Source organism: Guillardia theta (assembly GCF_000315625.1).
Source record: "Guillardia theta CCMP2712 unplaced genomic scaffold GUITHscaffold_19, whole genome shotgun sequence".
Taxonomy (NCBI): Eukaryota; class Cryptophyceae; order Pyrenomonadales; family Geminigeraceae; genus Guillardia; species Guillardia theta.
Window position 1 is genome coordinate 545,912 of NW_005434655.1, and position 19,027 is coordinate 564,938.

At 53.0% G+C, this 19,027-nt stretch overlaps 4 protein-coding genes across 4 annotated transcripts; 2 read left to right on the plus strand and 2 right to left on the minus strand.

Moving 5' to 3' along the window:
* Positions 1-727: 727 nt before the first annotated feature.
* On the minus strand, positions 728-2,662 carry GUITHDRAFT_68171 (hypothetical protein; the record flags this gene model as incomplete). Its single annotated transcript, XM_005836034.1, has 9 exons — positions 728-881; positions 930-988; positions 1,039-1,094; positions 1,138-1,210; positions 1,407-1,468; positions 1,534-1,648; positions 1,709-1,853; positions 2,086-2,138; positions 2,192-2,662. The coding sequence occupies 9 exons, from the start codon at positions 2,660-2,662 to the stop codon at positions 728-730; spliced, it is 1,188 nt and encodes a 395-aa protein (XP_005836091.1).
* A 1,356-nt stretch (positions 2,663-4,018) lies between these two features.
* Positions 4,019-4,928, plus strand: GUITHDRAFT_162246 (hypothetical protein). Its single transcript, XM_005836035.1, has 3 exons — positions 4,019-4,419; positions 4,484-4,700; positions 4,754-4,928. The coding sequence occupies exons 1-3, from the start codon at positions 4,036-4,038 to the stop codon at positions 4,858-4,860; spliced, it is 708 nt and encodes a 235-aa protein (XP_005836092.1). The 5' UTR covers positions 4,019-4,035; the 3' UTR covers positions 4,861-4,928.
* A 6,101-nt stretch (positions 4,929-11,029) lies between these two features.
* On the plus strand, positions 11,030-13,057 carry GUITHDRAFT_162247 (hypothetical protein; the record flags this gene model as incomplete). Its single annotated transcript, XM_005836036.1, has 5 exons — positions 11,030-12,358; positions 12,451-12,690; positions 12,740-12,817; positions 12,862-12,927; positions 12,974-13,057. Exons 1-5 carry the CDS (start codon positions 11,084-11,086, stop codon positions 13,055-13,057), a joined length of 1,743 nt encoding a protein of 580 aa, XP_005836093.1. The 5' UTR covers positions 11,030-11,083.
* A 1,279-nt stretch (positions 13,058-14,336) lies between these two features.
* GUITHDRAFT_56057 (hypothetical protein) lies at positions 14,337-18,037 on the minus strand (the record flags this gene model as incomplete). The annotated part of the gene is made up of 7 exons (XM_005836037.1): positions 14,337-14,479; positions 14,507-14,544; positions 14,806-14,920; positions 15,158-17,256; positions 17,420-17,486; positions 17,734-17,881; positions 17,957-18,037. Coding segments are annotated over 7 exons (2,691 nt in total), but the record flags the coding sequence as incomplete, so codon positions are not given.
* Positions 18,038-19,027: the final 990 nt, after the last annotated feature.

Here is a 19,027-nt window from a genome sequence, read left to right on the forward strand (position 1 = left end):
CTCAATTTATGGAACGAAGTCCCAACCTCGTCTTTCACACTGCTCCCATCGCCAGCGTCGTCGAGACTCGGTTCCTCTCCTCTTCCCTCCCTCCCTCCCTCCCTCCCTCCCTCCTTCCCTCCTTCCTTCCCTCCCTCCCTCCCTCCCTCCCTCCCTCCCTCCCTCCCCGCTTTAGTCCTCGTCCTCCTTTAATCACTCTCGTCCTCCTCTTTCTCTGCTCGCTTTCTCTCAATATCTCGGCAGGTCCGTGGCCTGGGGCTTCGCTACCTCCTGGTGACGGAGGGGGGGAGGCTGGTCGGCATCATCAAGAAGAAGGACCTGCTGGAGCACATGGAGTACCATCGCAAGCTCACGTCAGCTCCTCCCTCCTCTCGCTCCTCTTCAAGATTCCCTTTCTATCCTCCTGCTGCATTGCTCCCAATTCCTTTCTCCTCCTGTCTCCTGTACCACTTTCTCCTCCTCTGTTCAACCAACATGCTCGCGATCTTCTCCTTCGCCCCTCAGAGTATCTCAAGTGACGGCGAGTGTTTGCAGGAAGCTGAGGACTGAGGAGAGCAGCTGAGAAGTGCGTGTTCATCATGTAGATTACTTGTTTACTTGTACAGAGAGCCATCCAACTCCTGCTGTCTCGTCTGTTTTTCCCTCCTCCCTCCTCCACGTTCCTACCTCCTTACCACCACCTCTGACGCTGCCAGCGTCACCTTTAAACTCTTTTCCACGAAGGTTCCTATATAGCGAAGTCACTCCTCGTCCTCGAAACCTCCTCCCTCCTCCGCTCCTTACCGTCCTCAGTGCCTCTCTTCACTCTGAGCTCCACGACGTCCCCTGGTTTGTGCGGCTCAAGAGCAGCGAAGAGATCGCCTTCTTTCCTGATGTCGACGCTACTCCCTCCTTCAGCAACAACCAGCACAACAACCCTCCTTCCTCACCTGTCAAGTCCCACAATGATGTCGCCAACTTCAATGCCTCGGAAGGTACGAACAGTCCCCTGCTCACTCATCACTATCCTCCTCCTCCTCCTCTTCTTCTTCCTCTCACCCTTAGCCCGGCCTGAGCTGCTGGGGAGCCCTTGGGGACATCGAGCACGAGAACTCCTGCGAGTGGGTCAGGGAGACGACCATGTCAAGCTCTTGTCACCTTGTGGCAGACCCAGTCCTCGAGTCTGCTCTGAGTCCAGGAAGGAGATCCCGATGACCGGTCGGGTGATCTGCTGCCCAGTGAGGGGAAACAAGAGCATGGGGGGGGGAGAGTAGAGTAGGGACAGTGGGGACACGATGCAGGGAGGGTGGGAGAGGGAGGGAGACGAGAAGGGAAGGGCGAGAAGCGGGGAAAGGAACAAGCGGGGAAAGAGATGCAGAGAGGAGTCGAGGTAGGTGTTAGCTGAAGCATCCTCAAGAGAGCTATACCGATCCGTCAGTGATCAACTTCTTCACAACATATTTGATCGTGTCTACGGGTATCGCAAAACCTGGAAGTGCATTCCTTCAGACTTGAACCTCAATCTCACACTCTCTCCATGTTCAGGACTCTTACCAACTCCCGAGTTCGCCCCCGACGGAGAAAAGATCGCTGTGTTCATGCCAATGAGCTTGCCCTGACTGTTGAGCAGAGCTCCTCCAGAGTTGCCGGGGTTGATTGCTGCATCTGTCTGGTAACATAGTCAGCCAGCAGCAGGGACAGCAAGCAGAATGCGAGCAGGAGGAGATACCTGGATGACGTTGCTGATCGGTCGGCCAGTTGGTGACTTGGTTTCTCTTCCCAGACCAGACACGACTCCGATGGTGAGCGAGTGGTCGAGACCGAAGGGATTGCCGATGGCGAGAGCCGTTTGTCCTACCAGGAGATCTGCAGACCTGAAGGGGAGGTCATCACGAGGAGGGACAATAGGAGGGGAAGTCATCAATACCACCACCACCACCTCCTCCTCCTCCTCCTCCACAATTAACAACAACAATCCAATCCACGCCACCATCACCATTACCAACACCAACACCATCACCATCACCATCACCATCACCATCACCATCACCATCACCATCCTGATCATCAGAAGGAGAAAACGACACTAGGTTAAGGTCTACTCACGTTCCAACATCGATCGGCCGCAGGGCAGCGGGAGGAGCTTCGATCTTGAGCACCTGGTCCGTCCCTCCATCAGCACGGCTGGGCGCACATCACTCAGAGCATTCACCGCAATGTCCTTGTCAGGATCGACTCCCGTCAGCGTCGCCTTGTACAGCGTCTGCTTGCCCTTGGCATCGCTCAGGGCCACCTGGGCGCTGTTTGCAGACCGGATCACGTGGAAGTTGGTAACGATGTGCCCTTCCTTGTCCCACACGAAGCCTGACCCCGTCCCTTGGGGGATCTCCTCCATGTCGAGCGTGAAGAAGTCTTGCCTCTCAGTGAAGGTGGAGATGAAGACCACGGACGGAGTGTTCTCGCGGAAGAGGTTGATCGTCCTCACCTCCGATGGCTCTAGCGCAGAATCTGACTCCACAAACGAGTTGGCAGGCTTGCTCGACGAGAGCGCGGCATCTTTCACCGTTGGAAGAACGTTCGAATGAGGGGCCACAATCGAGCTCTGGACTCCCAGCCCAAGACAGAATGCTGCTGCTCCCGTTGCCGCAAATTTCTTCCAGTCCGCCTGTTTTCCCTCCTTCATGGCACATGTGCTGACCCCGCCCCCAAGGCGGCGGAAAGGGCCCTTGGATGAAAAAGGAAACTCTCTAGACCTTGAAATTGTGAAGGAATGGAGAGCTCCAAGAGAAGACCACGCAGACGCAGAATCTGAAGACAAGAAGACCATTAACAGCACGAGGAGAGGAGAGGACGTTGTAATCCTGGCCACAATCATGATCCTCGGGGTTGTTGATGTTGAAGCAAACATATGGAAACTCTTGGAACCAACGGAAACTCTCTGCTACTTAGCTCGCTTCTTCTATCTCGCTTCTGCTCTCCTTCTCTTCTCTCCTCAACGCGCTCCTCCCAGGTACAGAAAAATTCCCAGGAATTCCTCCAGAACTTTCTAATCCCTCGGAACCCTCATCCCCGCGCAAACAAACATCTTGACCGGGCCCGCCCCGCTCAGCCTGTCCGGCCCGGGTGGCCGCGGCCATGGCACTCACCACTGAAGGGTTCTGCACGTTTCAAATTTTTGTTTGAAGTTGTTGGCCTATTTTTCAAATATTAGAGTTTTTCCAGAGACCAAAGCGCACCCCTATTCATGGGGAGGTTCATTAGGTACCACCTACCCTATACTTCAACGTCTTTTTCTATTAGAAATAACCGGTGTGAAAATGATCCCACCCCTCCATGTTCAAGCTGAGATCCAAGATCTGACCCTCAATTCTTGTTACTCCCACCCCCCTGCCAATTTTGTGCCCCAAACTTAAATATATTTTATGATGCACTACCCCACCTGGGTGAAGTGGGGTTTCTACTCACGACTACCCATAGTAGGATTGCTGGTTACCCCCACCTACAAAATCAACCAACATTTCTATTAGACTACCCCATCTTCGATAGCCAATACCCGGTTCATCAAAAAATCACACTCGCTTGTGGGTGTCCTTGCAAGCTGGTACCCCTGTCCATTCAATTTACAATGTTTTAAAAATTATAAAGCGAAGACGCTTCACCCGGTGGTATGCGATGCTTCTCAGGGAAAGCATACCGGTGGTTTAGAGTCGAATTCCTACGCTCATTTTTTAAAATTCCTTGTACAGTGTCAAACCCCCAACCCTTGGTGACCCCCCACCCTAGGAATCAGCTCCACCCCTCAGGCAATATGACTACCTCCAGGTTGTAGATGCATCTCAAACTACCCTACCCCCTTCCATCGTGCCTCTCAACCCCACCCCCACTCATCCCCGCCATTCTGTCTATCCCTACCACCCATGATGGTCGGATGTGCCATCACCCCACACTCATTACGATCTTGATGTACCCACCCCCTGCAAAACTTCGGCCGCTAACCCACCCGTTTGGGACATCTTGGTGGACCCCTACCGTGAAACTTGCTACGCTCTCGCAGCCATGGCGTGTCCTCTGCCTGGAGTGGGCTTTGCGCTTCTATTGCTTCTCCCCATCATGATCCCCATGGTGTACTCCGCTTCTACCCCGTCTCCGTCGTTTCCTCTGTCCTCCTCCTTTGTAACTGTATCATCTTCTTCCTTTTCATCCGTTTCCAACACCCAGTCTGGTTCCGATGTGCGGTCTTCGACTGCCACTATGGGTTTTGTTGCTTTCTCGCATGGTCTTCCTACCTTGGGACACAGCATGTGGGGAGAGGCAAAATGTATCAAAACAGCATCATGCAAAGTCAAAGCCAGCAGGCTTACGGTCGAGGGCAATTCTGGCTTGAGGAAGCTGAGAGCTGAATCGGCAATGAGTGCAACCGAGCCTGACGTCCTTGCAGAGGTAAGTCTGTATCTCAATGTCTTACCTATGTTTGTGCATCTTTTGCACTCACGATGCTGGATAGGTAAAGATCAGAGCTGAGAAGGCAAGATTCACCTCCAGAGCTACTAAGCTCCTGGGAAAACCTGTTCTTTCAGACTGGAAGGAGGGTGTACACTTCGTCAATGCTGACAAGGACTGCAAGTTTAACTTCATGGAGATGGTAGTTGTACGAGGCAAGTATGCACGAGTACAGATGGGCCCAAACGAAGATGGGATGTTTGCTGTTGAAACAATGAATGGTGAACAACGATCCGGTTTTGGATGTGAATGTTGACATTTGTTCTGGTGACAGGTGAAATGGGCAGTTCGGGGGTTAGGAGGCTTGGACCAACAATTATTGGGCGAATAGTGGACATGTCCTATCTGGACGATGCCTTCAATTACTACGAGATAAGCTGAATGAGCTATCTCAAGGTTTCGTTTTTCTTCTTCCATTATTTGTTTGTATTAAAGCTGTTGATTTCTTGAAATCCATGGAGAGCTTCTACTGCAAGGCTTCAGCGAGTTATCGTACATGTAGAATGAGGAGGCTCTGATGGAGGCTCCGTAGCTGGCCATGTAGAACATTCAAACAAAAAGCTGAAAATTCCTTGGTTGGAAGATTCTGAAGGGTCCAAGTATAAAGATAGTGATTGGCTTTGTTGCATTACACATGATTGATCTCAATTTCCGCACTAGGTACAAAACCCAGACTGCACAGGCACGCACATTTGAAATTTCAGTAGGTAGCCTCTATTGCAAAGGGTGCGAGTGTATAGTATGCAAACATCTGGTTCGCCGATACTTCCAGATGAGAATGGCTTGTCAATGCAAACAAAATTCTCCAGTGGGCTACTCCACCTTCACGAGCCCAGGCCAAAACCATGAGGTTAGACTTTCGTGAAGCCAGGAAAAAACACCACCCTTGTCAGAGAGATGCTTCATTTCAATGGGTTGTCGTTGTATTCTACACATACAACATATTCATACAACAGTCAAGGAGTGACTGATTAATACTATGACCAATAGTTTACAGACTGTACATTAGAATGCTACTCGCAAGGATTCAACCTGCAACAACCACACAAGTCAGTCCGCTGCATATTGAAATGTTTCGGATGGGATATCACGATAAAGTTGTAAGGATTTAAGCGATGACAACTCATCAGCAAGTTGCGACACAAGCATCAGAATTGACCCTTCAGCTCTTAACATTTTGTCAAGAACGTCGGAACTCGCTCTCCACAGCTCTCAATCTTGGAGTGCAGTCGTGCATGCGTGCGGCTGCGGAAAGGTACCCGCACACACTTCCTAGCACCCGTTCTTCACACAGCCAAACACAAATATCTTCGAAGAGATAGAATGAGACAACAAATGGCAGGAAAATAGTTATCAAAAGGGCGAGTAAGCACCATACACGACAAGTCCACTGGATATATCCCGAGGTTGTCCCGTATCGGAACAACCAGGATATCTTAACTGCATGCACAAACATGCAGAGCCATAGAGACATTGCATGGTACAGGGGCTCACGCACATGTCAGCTTACATTGCCATCAAGTCGTCGGCATCGGCGTCGCCCGCCTCACGTGCGGTGGATCGGGTGAAAAGGGAGTGGGGTGGGGGACGAGAGTCGATGGGGTGGGTGTTCCAGGTTATTCGGACGGGTCATTTTCAGCCCTGAAGAGGTCATAACAAGGGGGTACGAGTTGCAAGTTGAGTTGAAACCACGATAGCTGGTAGACCACAATGATACTCCAGAAGTTCCATGATCGATCGAGAAGTTTGGAAAATGTTATGTTAAACTTTTAATATATTGAGAATATTTTCAATTTACGAAATTATTTCAAGCTGCGCGTGTGAACGAAACTACCCCCACCCACATGAACAGGAATACCCCCAGCAAGTGCTAATCTGCGGGGTAGTTCCCCTCCATCCACCGGGTCCTGACGAAGATTTCCCCAGAACGAACTACGGGTAGTGATCATGAGAATGTCCTGAGACCTGGTCCTCTTGGATGACCCCTATTTTCGATAATCTACCCCTACTTCAGCGTCAGTTGTGAGATCATCAAACTATGGTATCAAGGCCATCAATTTTACTATCAATACACAGGGAAATTTTATCTACTAACATACCTTGAGAAAATTCAACCACAGATTATCACCCTTGAATGCAGAGCACCCCACCAAATCGGTTGACCACCCCAAATATACTACCCCTACCCCCTAGAATGCTTCTGGTTGACCAAAGTTTGTTGACATGTTCCCGCCTTCCATGCTCGAACCGCATCCCCCTCCCTCCCCCCTCTCTTGCTGAACCTGTCCTCCCCTTTTCTTCTCCTTCCTATCCGGCTCTTGATACCTCCTGCTGCTGGTCTCGTTCTAGATCTCTCCGCCTATTTCTCTTCTGGCTCCTCCGCTCCCTTCCCCACAACATGCCCCTCATGACTAGTCTTCATCCCCGTCCAGAGCTGTTCTCGTCCTTGAAACCCGCACTGTCCCGTGTCCTGTGATTTATTCCGTGAAACATTTTTATGTCCTTGGCTGAAAATTCAAGCTTGTTTGCTTGATGCCGAGATGGACCCTTCCTGTGTTCTTCGAACTTTTGTTCCCTATTCTCCTGTCCCGGCTTCTTGACACTAGTGTGGTGCCTCTTCTGCAACTGCTTTTCTCTTCCTGCTTCACTCCACCAAATCTACTCGAAAATGTCAAAAAGCATATTCCTGCATGCATTTGTGTAGATTTCATGAAGAGGAAGAGAGTCGAAAATTGATGAATCGCGAACTACTTTGTTTATACCTTCTATTCCCCCGTCCTTATCTGTGTATTTTTGCGACAGAGAATTACCAATCCAAAAAAAGCTCTTATCAGTCGACTTGTATCTCTGCGCTCAGCATTCATCTTTTATCACATTCTGATGACTGATTCATTGTTTCTTCCAGCATTTGAAGCTGCCTGGCTGCTTGGCTCCTTGACCTTGTCTTCGCGGCAAGGTGCTTCTATTCGAAAGTTGGTCTAACTGTGTCTTGTCAACATCTCTTCAGCTACGATTAATCAAATATACACCCGCGAGCCATCTTCAACTGGCAGCAAATATCGGAAGTGCAGTGTAGAGTCCAGTTGTTCTCACTCGGTGTTATCTTCGAAGAATACACCGAGAAAGGAAGATAGAGCTATGGCTGCCCTAAAATTCAAGGAGATCGGCAATGCGCGTTACAAGGAAGGGAAATATGCAGAGGCGATCGAGGCCTATGGTAGTGCCATTGACGAAGATCCGACGAATTGCACCTACTACAGTAACAGGGCTGCAGCGTATCTCATGCTCAAAAAATATGATGAGGCATTGAACGATTGCAAAAAGATCAGTGAATTGGACCCTTCGTTCACAAAAGCATACACACGCGCTTCAAAGTGTTACAGTCAACGAGGGATGATTATGGAAGCCAAGGCTGTCTTGAGCGATCGCTTGAAAGAGGATGAAAGCAATGAAGAGATCTTGAAAGAATTGGAAGTGTTGAAACAGGTTGAAAATGACCTGCACCTCGCTCAAGAACACCTCAACAAAGATGACTACGACCGGGCCAGTTACTATGTGGAACGTGTCCAGTCTCACTGTACAGATTCGTCACATGTATTGCGCATGAGAGCCGACTTATTGATTGGTCGCAAGAAGTATGAAGATGCTGCAAGCATCTGCTGGGCTCTTCTTGCAAAGAACCGGCTGGACCCAGACTTGCTTTTCTTGCGAGGTAAGGCGCTTATGTACAGTGGGTCGACAGATCAAGCGATGAAGCATTTAGAAGAAGCTCTACGTGTTGATCCGGATCACTCGAGAGCGAAGCAGCTGAGGAAATCTTTCAAGGAAATGGAAAAGTTAAAGAACTCTGGCAACGACTTCTTCAAGGAAGGCAAATGCAATGAAGCGATCAAGCTTTATACCGAGGCAATGGAGCTAGACCCAAAGAACGCGAACTATAATAGTACGCTCCTCTGCAATCGAGCAGCAGCAAAAATGCGGCAACGAAAGTTCAAAGAAGCCTTGGAGGATTGCAATGAAGCACTCCAACTTAACGAAACATATGTCAAAGCTGTGACAAGAAAAGCCGAATGCTTGTTGCAGATGGAGGAATACGAAGATGCAGTCCGTGAATGGGAGAAAGCGACAAATATGGACTCAGAGAATCGTGAATACAAGGCAAAGCTTAGAGAAGCTAAGCTGGAATTGAAGAAATCCAAGCGCAAGAATTATTACAAGATCTTGGAGGTAACTAAAGATGCAGACGAGTCGGAAATCAAGAGAGCATATAAGAAGATGGCACTCAAATTCCATCCCGATAAATGGAACAACGCAACAGACGAGGAGAAAGAGGATGCCGAGAAGCAGTTTAAGGAGATCGGCGAAGCATATTCGGTTCTCACCGACCCACAGAAACGGAGGAGATACGATGCCGGCCAGGTATGCAAGGGCGTTGTAATGACTGCATGGGCTCACACACCGATTGCGCAGGACATTGAAGAGCTAGATGGAGGAGGAGGAGGATTCCACTCAGACATTGATCCCAATCAGGTTAATGCATTTGCTCTCTCACGAATACTTGCTGATGCAAGAAAACGCAGATCTTTGAGATGTTCATGGGTGGCGGGATGGGCGGGATGGGCGGGATGGGCGGGATGGGCGGGATGGGCGGGATGGGCGGCGGACCAGGGATGAGATTTTCCTTCAGGGGATAGCAGCGGAAGATGTGTAAGTACTCGCCTGATGCTGTAATTACTTAGTAGTACGTTCCACTCACAGACTTGAAACTCAACAAATGTAATCAGTGACCGTACCGTACCGTCGCCGCCGTACTGAGTAACACACGGCGGCCCCGGGCCGGGCCGGGTGTGATACCGCGGCGCGACAGTGCCTGGCCTGGCCCCCGGAGTCACTCACTACGGTACCCCGGCCAGCCTCGGAGTAACCATGAACCTTACAAGTTAGCCTAGTAGTACTAACTTCCGATGGTCAAGCACAGCGGCGACTCCGTGACCACGCCAGCTGAGTACGGTACGGTCACCGTAGTACGGTCACGGGTAGTGACACCGTGACCGTCGGTGACCGGGGCCCGGGCCGCCGGCGCGGCACACTGACAGCCGGGAGCACGGGGGTGGCCGCGGGCAGGGCCCGCGGGCCGGCCGCCCCGGCCGGGCGCCGGGCACCCGGCCGGACTTTTCAACTTGTAAAAATATTTTAAAGGTAATTTTTAGAAACATTGCGCTTAATAACTATTTTTAGCTCAAACATTGTTATCTCAAGCTCATCTCGCTGGAAAGATCCGACCTTGGCTCTGTTGGCAGAGGAACTTCTAGCGGGATAATTGCAAGAACTTTTCCGGAATTTGAGGGCCCCATCAAAACTGGAAGGTTCAGTTTTACATCAAAAGTTCAGACGTTTCGATGAACAATTTCGTAAAAGTCTACTATAAGTTCTATGTGCTTCACAGAGAATCACCCGGCGAGCTGCGACCCATAGTTTATAATAGTATTATATTCGATCAAAGGTGGGTGGAGGGTGGGGTAGGTGATGGAGCGGAGTGGTAGGGTGGTTCAGAATGTATCAAAACTGAAAGGGTAGGGTGGGGTAGCGGTGTGGGTCGAACAATCTTTCATCCCGGGGGTTCAGCTTCTGTAAGGGCCTCAAGTACCCCTTCTATGACAGGAATATTCAAGGGTACTTTTGGGTCAATAGCTTGTTTCAGTGCAGAGGGTAGGGTTGAACTCGACTGGGGTAGAACTTCGCTGGATCAATAAAGATTGGGGTGGGTCCTTGATGGTGGAGGTCGCATAAAGGGTATACCCATCAATCAACCCTGCCCATGGGGGGTAGGGGTACCCTAGTTTCGGTCGAGGGGGTGGTTTACACTTGAGATGGTCTCATGTGGGTGGCTGTCGGTCAGTCTGGTGGGGTGTGTAAACGAAGGGGTTCTTGATGTGGGGTGGGTCATCAAGAAGGACGGGTTGGATAGGAAAAAGGTGGGGTCCGCACGTTGTAATGCAGAGGGATTCGCTGATATTCGATGGGTAGGGTGGTAAAGAAACAGGGGGTAATTGAATGGAATTTGAAGTGAGGGGGTGGGGTTGCAAGGTAGGGGTGGAGTAATCAGGCGAGAATGATGGGGAAATGGTTTGGTGGGGAGTCCACAGCGTGGAGAACAGAAGACAAGAAGACTATGGGAGAGGAGCTGATAGATCATTGCTACGAACAAAGAAGCTTGTTGTGTGGCATGTAGTCTGGTGAATCTTTAGAGTGGAACAAAGATATGGAAACTTCTCCATCGTCGTAAGGGGTTGGAGTTAGTAGCTCATACATCATACACTCCAGGGTGTGATGATGTGTGATGATAGGCGAGGTAGCTCAGGTTTGATTACACCGGATGTCTTCATTTCATCTAAATAGTTTGTGTCATTTATGTGCAGAGCGCAAAGTGTTTGATATGATTGTGAGCCAAATACCATGTTACGGCTGCTCCATTGATGATTGACAGCTCCTCCTCCCTGTTACGCGAGCAGAATGCAATTCATCTTTCAATTGCTCATGTCTTTTTTTTAGATGAGGGTTCCTACCAGTTCTGGCGTATCGAGAGTGGTTGACTGCTCTCGATATGCAAACGACTTCAATCAAGGCTGATTGTGCTCAGGGATCCAACATGGACGAGGTTGAGCAGCGAGAAGCTGAAAGATCCTTTGCACATGGCCGAGCACAGCATCCCAGTCCCCCTTCATTAGTGATCATGCGACAGGCTGTCAAACGAGGCACATGGCTGCCGGGACTGAATGCTGTGCTGAACGGAAGCCCTTCTCAATGTGACTGGTGCATCTCACGCCTTGGCAATAGCAGCTTCGTTCGTCGTCGTCGTCGGAGCAGCAGTCCACTGTCTATGGAGGGGGGTATCAGGTCCAGCAAGATACAGCCGCGAGTTTTGGAGGGTGTAGGGTTATTGATTATTGCTTGTTTCCAAATGCTTTCTCAATTCTTCAAGAGTTATTGCTCTTCAATTCTGATGATTGCTGTATTCCTATCCACTACATCGGCTGATAGTGGACTTCGAAGCTCTGAATCTAGATGTGAGCGCGGGGGGGTCCCCCATGTTTCTAGCGTGGTTGGAATGCACAGTCGAGGAAGATTGTACCCCTCTAATGATCCAAGAACGAGCAGGCTGAAAGAGTTGAATGTCGGTGACGACGCGAATTGCAGCTCATGGAAAGACATCAGGATGCAGTTCAACAGAGCGATGGCGCAGCTGCAGAGCAACGCGCATCAGCCCTCTGCTAAAGAAACAGCGAAAGAGCTCAACTGCTGGCTCATGCACCTACTGTCACAACCCGACGCCAATATGAACTCGCACGAACGGAAGGCTTTGCTCCTAAACTTGAAAAGAATCTCACAGCTGCAAAAAGAGAATCTGCGACTGAAGCTCGAGCATGCCACGAGGTCCGAAGCTCCTATTGTCAACAGCGCGAGTCAAAATTATCCTGTTCGGAAGGAGCTCGCGCCTTCGCAGAGGACAGATCGGTGTGTTGTGCAGACTGAGTTGTCAAAGCCCGGAGCCACAGTTCGCAGGAACAGCGCTGCTCAGAGCTACGCCTTTCATCGGCCAGGCGCGCGGTCGTCGGCACCGCAGGGCTCTGTGGGTACAGCACCCTCTCCTTTCCCTCCAGGGCAGCAAGTTTCACGCAATCAGATCTGCAACAAGTTAGGGGCGTCTAATGTCATCTGTGAACAGCGAGATGCCGGAGGTCAAAGTACTGGCACAAATGGGGAGCTGGGTGCAGCTTTGCGGCAGCTGGATCAGATGCGAGAGCTGAACCGCCAGCTGGCACATGAAGTGTCGGCACTTGTGAACGAAAACCTCCGCCTAAAGTCAGTGCTGCATCAGGTAAGAGAGTAGAAGGAAGGCCGTTATCGTCAAGACCTGACAGCTCGTTTCTCCAGGCTCAGTCGTCATTGCTTGAGGCAGCGGTTGCACAGGTTTCTCCTATGGAGGTCGCGGCGGAGAGAGCGGTACCAGATGTTGTGAAAGCAGCAGCAACCCTGCTCCACGACCGGAATGGTCCTGTGCTACAGGGTGGAACGGATCCACTCGAGAGGGGTTTAGTGATGGCGTCGGCTGCACTGTTGAAGCGCACTGGCCTGCACGTCGGGGACAGAGTCCAACTCAAGAGGAACTTGTCAAGAGATCGGCTGGGGACAAGCGTCAACTCTACTGGGGTGATGGGTCATGTGCTGCCTGCTGGTGGTCTGTTGACGCCTGCTGCAGGGGGCGTTTCTTGGTGTGCTGATCGGGGAGGCTGGGGAGGAGGATGCAACTGTTTACCTCCACATGGATGACAACCAGGTACGTCGATCAGCTGCGGTTGTCGTCTGGTGACGGCTGGTCAGGTCCGCCAGTTCAGCTTGTCGGAGATCGACCTCCCTCAACCGCCGGAGAGCACTACTCCAGCTGAGGTCAGTCGCACAGCACGGGGCCAGCAGTGTTAACTCTTGCGAACAGGGAGGGTCGGACGACCTGCTGGATTGCAAGGTGACAGAAAGCAACTCAGAGGAGCAGAGCACGTTGCAAGGTCCGCCGCTCTAGCAGGACATGTGGATATGGCAATGAAGGATCTTAGTGGGATATTAGCAAGGGTATGCAAGAGGAAAGAGGAGGGGGGGGGGCGGGAGGAGGAGGAGGAGGACGGATTCTCGGTTTTATTGTCAAAACTTCCGCTCTCCGTTGGCCGAGAAGCATGCGACTACATTGTAGCCGGGGTTCTCCGTTCGCTGGCCGGGGGCTCCGCGAGCGCTCGAGGCGTCCCTGGCAGGAAGGGGAGAGATTCAATGCCAGAGGCGCACGCGGAAGCATCAAAAGATTTATTGAAGAAAGCAGAGGGGAGGCGAGGTGGGCTAGAGCAGCAGAATGGTCTTACCCCTGGTTGCCCGACTTGGCAGCGTTGGCGGCAGCCTGTGCGGCTTTTGCCTCGAGCTCCATCTTCCTCTACTGCCTCGTCACTGCGAGGAGGAGGAGGAGGAGGAGGAGACTGACCTGGGGAGCTGAAGCTATCAGAGCATGAAGAGCTGCTTGTCTGTCCTGCGGCCAATCCGACATGGACTCCTGTACCTGCAGCAGGAGGCGTCATGGGGGGCGGGGGGGAAAGAGCCTGGGGAGAGGAAACAGGAAAGAGAGGGGACGAGAGGGAGGGAGCGAGTTCGGCGTACCTTAACCCCGAAATTTTGTTGGAACTGCATGAAGATCTCATGGAAGAACAAGACCTCGTCCACCTGCTGGTCGTTAACTCCTCCAGCAGCAGGCAAGGCGATGACTTTACATCGTCGATGGGGGTGATGTACTCGTCGTCATCGTCCTCATCGTCGGGGAACAGATCCTCCCACGCGCATCCTCCCTCCCGAAAGTTGTACAGCTTCATCAACACCTAGAGAGCAGGAAGAGGAGGAGGAAGTTAGGGCAGCAACTGTCATGGTACAGTCTCGCTCACTGAGTCCATATCCGCTCCTTCCTTGAACTCGTCCTCCTCGTCATCAACATCGAGCACGCCGTCATCCTGTCACGCCCTGTCACCCTCCTTCCATTCCCCTCCCCTTCCTCCTCCACGCACATCGTCATCCTCCTCGTCATCGTCACCCTGTCGGTTCGCAATCTCCTCCTTGAGCTTCTTGTTGTTGGCAAGATCCTGCCGCAAGAAGTGAGCGACAGCTGCACAGGGGGGAGGAGGAAGAGCGAGATAGCAGCAGGGAGAAGTGGGGAAGGGGGGGGGGGGGGGTAAAGGAGAGCAGCAGGAGAGGAGGAGAGGAGGAGAGGAGGGAGCAGCAGCAGTGGGAGGGAAGAAGGAGGGAGGAGAAGATGTGTTCACCTCCTGCAGCTCTAAGATCGCCCGGAGGATGTGCGAGAGGCCGCCCGACACGGAGGGAGGCATATTGGGCACGGGGACCTTGAGGATTGACGTCAAGCCGAGGATGCAGACTTTCTGATCATGAAGCCCCTTGAAGTGACTCCTGCGATCTTGGTCAGATCCTTACCGTCATCGACCCCCTGCCTCCTGCCTCCTGCCTCCTGCCTCCTGCCTCCTGCCTCCTGCCTCCTGCCTCCTGCCTCCTGCCTCCTGCCTCCTGCCTCCTGCCTCCTGCCTCCTGCCTCACTTGATCGGTCTTTCGTCCCCTTCCTTCTTTTCTTCCAAAGCTGAGATCGCCGAGAGCCTGGTGGAGGCCAAGTGAGTTGATGACGACATGGAGGAGAACGCGAAGGGAGACAGGTGACCGAGAGAAGTTCAGGGATAGACAAGGGGGGGGGGAGGGGGAGGAGGGGGGGAGGGGGACAAGAGTGTTCACCATGCATGGAACACGTTCACAATGGTCCCCTGCTGCTCCAACGCCGTTAAAGTTCCTTCTGCATTGTAGAAGAGACAATTGGCTATCATCTTGAACAATTCGGTGCGGCAATACGCTCTTGACGCAGGGTTGGACAGCAATCTGACACAATCACGGTTAGCATGAGTCCTGAGTGGCAGGGGAAGAAAGAGAGACCAAGGGAGAGGAACAAAGAGTTGGCGCAAGGGAGAGGAGGAAGGAGAACGGGGTTCGAAGATGAGGAGGCAGGGTAGAGGATGAGAACGAGAGTGAGGAGAGAGAAGGAGCAGGGAAGGAGAGGAGGAGGAGGAGGAGGAGAGACAGGAGGGGAGACAGGAGGGGAGGAGAGTGGACCTCTGGCAGCTGAGCTGGAGCAGAGGAGGGATGTAGGAGTCGATGGCTCCCTTGCAGTTGAGGATGAGGCTCTCAGAAAGCTTGCAGGCCTCGACGAGGTCACGCTCCGACGAGTCCTCGTGCTGCATAACCTTGTCGATCATGCGGTAGACCGTCAGCGGGTGCTCCGGGTTGGAGAGAAAGACGGTGGTGCTCCTGGAGATGTAGTTGTCGAGGGGGAGGTTGATGTTGGAGAGGTAGTCGAAGGCCCAGTCGAAGAAGGACTTGGTGAGGAGGGGGAAGAGGGACCAGACGCCCTCGGAGATGGTGGGGCTGTAGTAGGTCAGGTAAGTCAGGATCTCAAGGAACTCTTCCATGAACTCCATGTACACGTAGTCCCCCGTCGAGTCGGGCGACAGCACCTTGGCAAGCAGGGGCACCAGGTTGGGCTCGAGCGAGTGGTACAGCTCGGGAGTTTTCTTGATGGAGTCGAGCAGGGTCTTGATCGCCGAGCAGCACTGGGACGCAGCGATCGCCGCGTCGTCCTCCCCCTCCCCCTCCGACGACGTAAGGCGGAGGAAGTGCTCCGAGAGCCTCTGGCAGAGCTGTTGCGCGTAGGGGGCCATCTCGTCCTCGAAGCACTCGATGAGGATCTCGAGGCTTGCTATCAGCTCGTCGCTCCCCACCTCGTCGATGAGGCCGAACAGCTTGTCCAGCAGCTGCGGCAGGAACCCTGAGAGCAGCGGCAGGACTCCCGTCCTCGCTGCCCCCTCGTCCATGTCGTAGATGAAGAGCCTCAGCGCGATGGCTGCCTGGAAGCGGACCGGAAGCTCAGCGTCCTGTAGCATGTTGATGATCTCCCCCAGCACACTTTGGAAGCAGCTCGGGTCCTTGAGGATCGTGTCCACGTACTGCGAGAGCGTCCAGGCAGCTCGGCTCCTCAGGTGCCCCTTGCTGGACTTCAGCTCGGGGATCGCGTACTTGACCAGCATGTCCCTCACGTGCCCCTCATACTGCGCCGCCATCTTCTGCTCCTGCAAGGCCCCGGCCAGCGATCCGATGCAGTACAGGGCCCCGTCCTTGAGCCGCGCGTTCCCTCCACCCTCAGCGTAGCTCTTCATGTGGCTGATGCAGAACTCGATGGTGGGGATGAGCGTCGTCTTGGTCCTCTTCTTGCAGAGGTTCACGACGAGCGAACAAGCGACGGAGCGCTGGCTGGAGTAGTCCTCCAGGAAGTCATACGTCTTGCGGATGAACTCCTGAGGGTCGCTCGTCCAGAGCTCCTCGTCCTCCTCGTCGAAGCAAATCATGGGGAACAGCACGTGCGAGATCAGCGCCATGCAGTTGGGCTTGAGGAGCTTCCAGGTGATGGCCAGCGTAATGGCGATGTCGATGAAGTGAAGGCCCTCGACCACCAGCGACTCGGGGAGGAAGACGCCGTCCGCCTTCTTCGCCAGCAGCTGCATGAAGAGCTGCAGGAAGCGGTTTGCAAGCTCGTTGTGGAACGCCTGCGACAGCTGGACTTCCCCAGCTCTGTTCGCCCCGAACTGCTTCTCAGCTACCTTGGGGCTGCCGTACTTCTCGAAGAGCCGATGGAGGATCTTGGCTGACCATCTCTTGCACTTCCAGAACACGAGCTTGTTCAGCTCATCCTTGTCAGCGTTGGGTCCTCCCTGAGCCTGCGGGGGGACCGGGGCCTCGATCACCCGGTACAGCAGCGACATCCACTCGACGAACCGACCGTAGTCTTGGAGGTAGAGGGGCACAGACTGGTGGACGCACGACCACAGGGACTTGATGATCACCTTCTGCATCTCCGCCGTCTTCTCATCCCCAGCATGTGACGACAGCGTCGCCTCCATGAGCGCTGGCAGCCGGGGAAAGGCCTTGGACATGATCTCGTTCAGCGGCTGCTCGCGCTTGTCGTGTGCCTTATATTCGTAGTTCTTCGTCAGCACCCTGAGGGCATAGAGGGCGCCCAGGATGTGCTCGGGAGGGATGGCGGGGTCAAGTCTTGCGGTGACCTCGTCCAAGAAGTTTGGCATCTTCTCGGGAAAGTCGTTGGACGCGATTCTCCTCAAGCTCTCGGTGATGACACCTCTGCAGGACAGTGAGGAGACACCAAGAGGAGAAGAGAGGAGAGGGAAGGAGGGTACACAGCACGGCATGACCGGGCGAGGCGAGGTCGGAGGGAAGGAGCGGAAGGAGAGAAGAAGTGGAGGGCAAGTGGAGGAAGAGAGTAGAAAGGGGCATGCAGCTCTACCTGCACCGATGATCTGCCATCACGATCGCTTCTAGAATATTCTGACGGATGAAGTTCCTTTCATCGTCTGGGATCACCCAATTGCAGCCCTGCAAGAATGCGCAAGATCAAAGACGAGCAAGGGGAAGGAGCAGCCTCCTCCTCCCCCTCCTCCTCCCCCTCCTCCCTCCTCCTCCCCCTCCCTCCTCCTCCTCCCCCTCCTCCTCCTCCTCCTCTTCCCCCCTCCTCCCCCCCTCACCTGCTCCTCCGTGGGTGTCGTCCTGTCCCAGTGCTTGTTGACCTGCGGCTTCTTCAGCGCTAAGAGATCGACACACACCCGCTCCCCCCTCCCTCCTTTGCAGCCCTGGGACGTACCAGGTTCTTGAAGTAGATGATCCCCGCCTGCTTGATCTCGATGGAGACCTCGTTGCTGTTCACCACTCGAAACAAGGATGAGATGTACCCCGGGGTCCCCTCAAAGTTCTGCCCAGGCACAAGAGTCAACGCGGACCTCTACCAACAGAACTACAGGTTTGGAATGAGTGGGGGAGGGGATACCTTCAACAACGCTTCCGCAGCCTCCCTCTCCTTCTGGTTCGGACTCAGGGTGGCGGCAAGCGCTGAGTAAATGGCCTGAAGATCCATCTCCGCTCCTTCCTTTGAGAGGCTCTCCTGCAGCAACCCACGTCATCCGTGACATAAACATACTTCGGCGACATTTCGCAAAGTGACAGCGGTAACAGTGTTGTGTGCTCAACGGGAACAACAACAGCACGCAATTCCACACATCTGTCTCACTTCAATTCTCCTGTCCTCCTAGCTGACTCAGTTTTCATGCTCAGATCCTCGTCATGGTCTTCATTCACTACTACTTAGCCTAGTCCTCAATCCAGCTCAACGATTCTTCTTCACTGACAAGATCAACCGTGACTGATGGAGTTCTTCCTCCTCGTTGAAGACTCTCCTCTCATTCAATCAGCTCTTCCTCCTCCTTCCTGCTCCCTCCATCCCGCCCTCCCGCCCTCCCGCCCCACACCGCAAGTCCTCATAGTCTTGTGCATGTACCCAAGACCGGCAAGGGGATCAGCATTGGATGGGGTGAGGGTAGTACCTCTGTGGGACTAATCCATGGGGGTGGGGTAGTCTATTTCAAAGGGGTGATCGTCAAAACTTTGTGTGAAAAGTAGGGGTAAAATCAAAGAAAATGAGGGGTAGTGAAAAAGATTCAGGGGTGATAAAGGATAGTGGGTGGGTATGTTAGTGGGTACAGATACGCGAACTACCCCCCTTTCCGTAAGGTTTACCATAGTGGTGGGGTGATAATACAGGCTGAGAGGGGGGTGGTAGGATGGGGGTGAGGGGTGCACGTGAAGAATATCATTTTACTTATCGAGTTGCATTTCCAGTCTGCCTCAGCATCTTGGATTCTCAAATTATGAAGACAGCAATATTCAAATACGCGACACTCATTGAATGAAACTTCCCTGTCTACCTCCGACATGACGGCGGCGCGGGCCCGTTGGCTTTCCGTCACCTTGAACAAGTCACTCCACCGTCATCACCGTGACCGCCGGCTCCGTGAGGGCCCAATGAGTCAGTAATAGTCACACTCTGAGTGAAGTCACAGTG

Bases quoted from the DNA above. Each gene is read 5' to 3' on its own strand.
- GUITHDRAFT_162246 (XM_005836035.1), top strand. From the start codon at position 4,036: ATGGCGTGTCCTCTGCCTGGAGTGGGCTTTGCGCTTCTATTGCTTCTC. The intron at 4,420-4,483 runs GTAAGTCTGTAT...GATGCTGGATAG, and splicing joins AGCCTGACGTCCTTGCAGAG to GTAAAGATCAGAGCTGAGAA. The intron at 4,701-4,753 runs GTGAACAACGAT...TTCTGGTGACAG, and splicing joins TGCTGTTGAAACAATGAATG to GTGAAATGGGCAGTTCGGGG.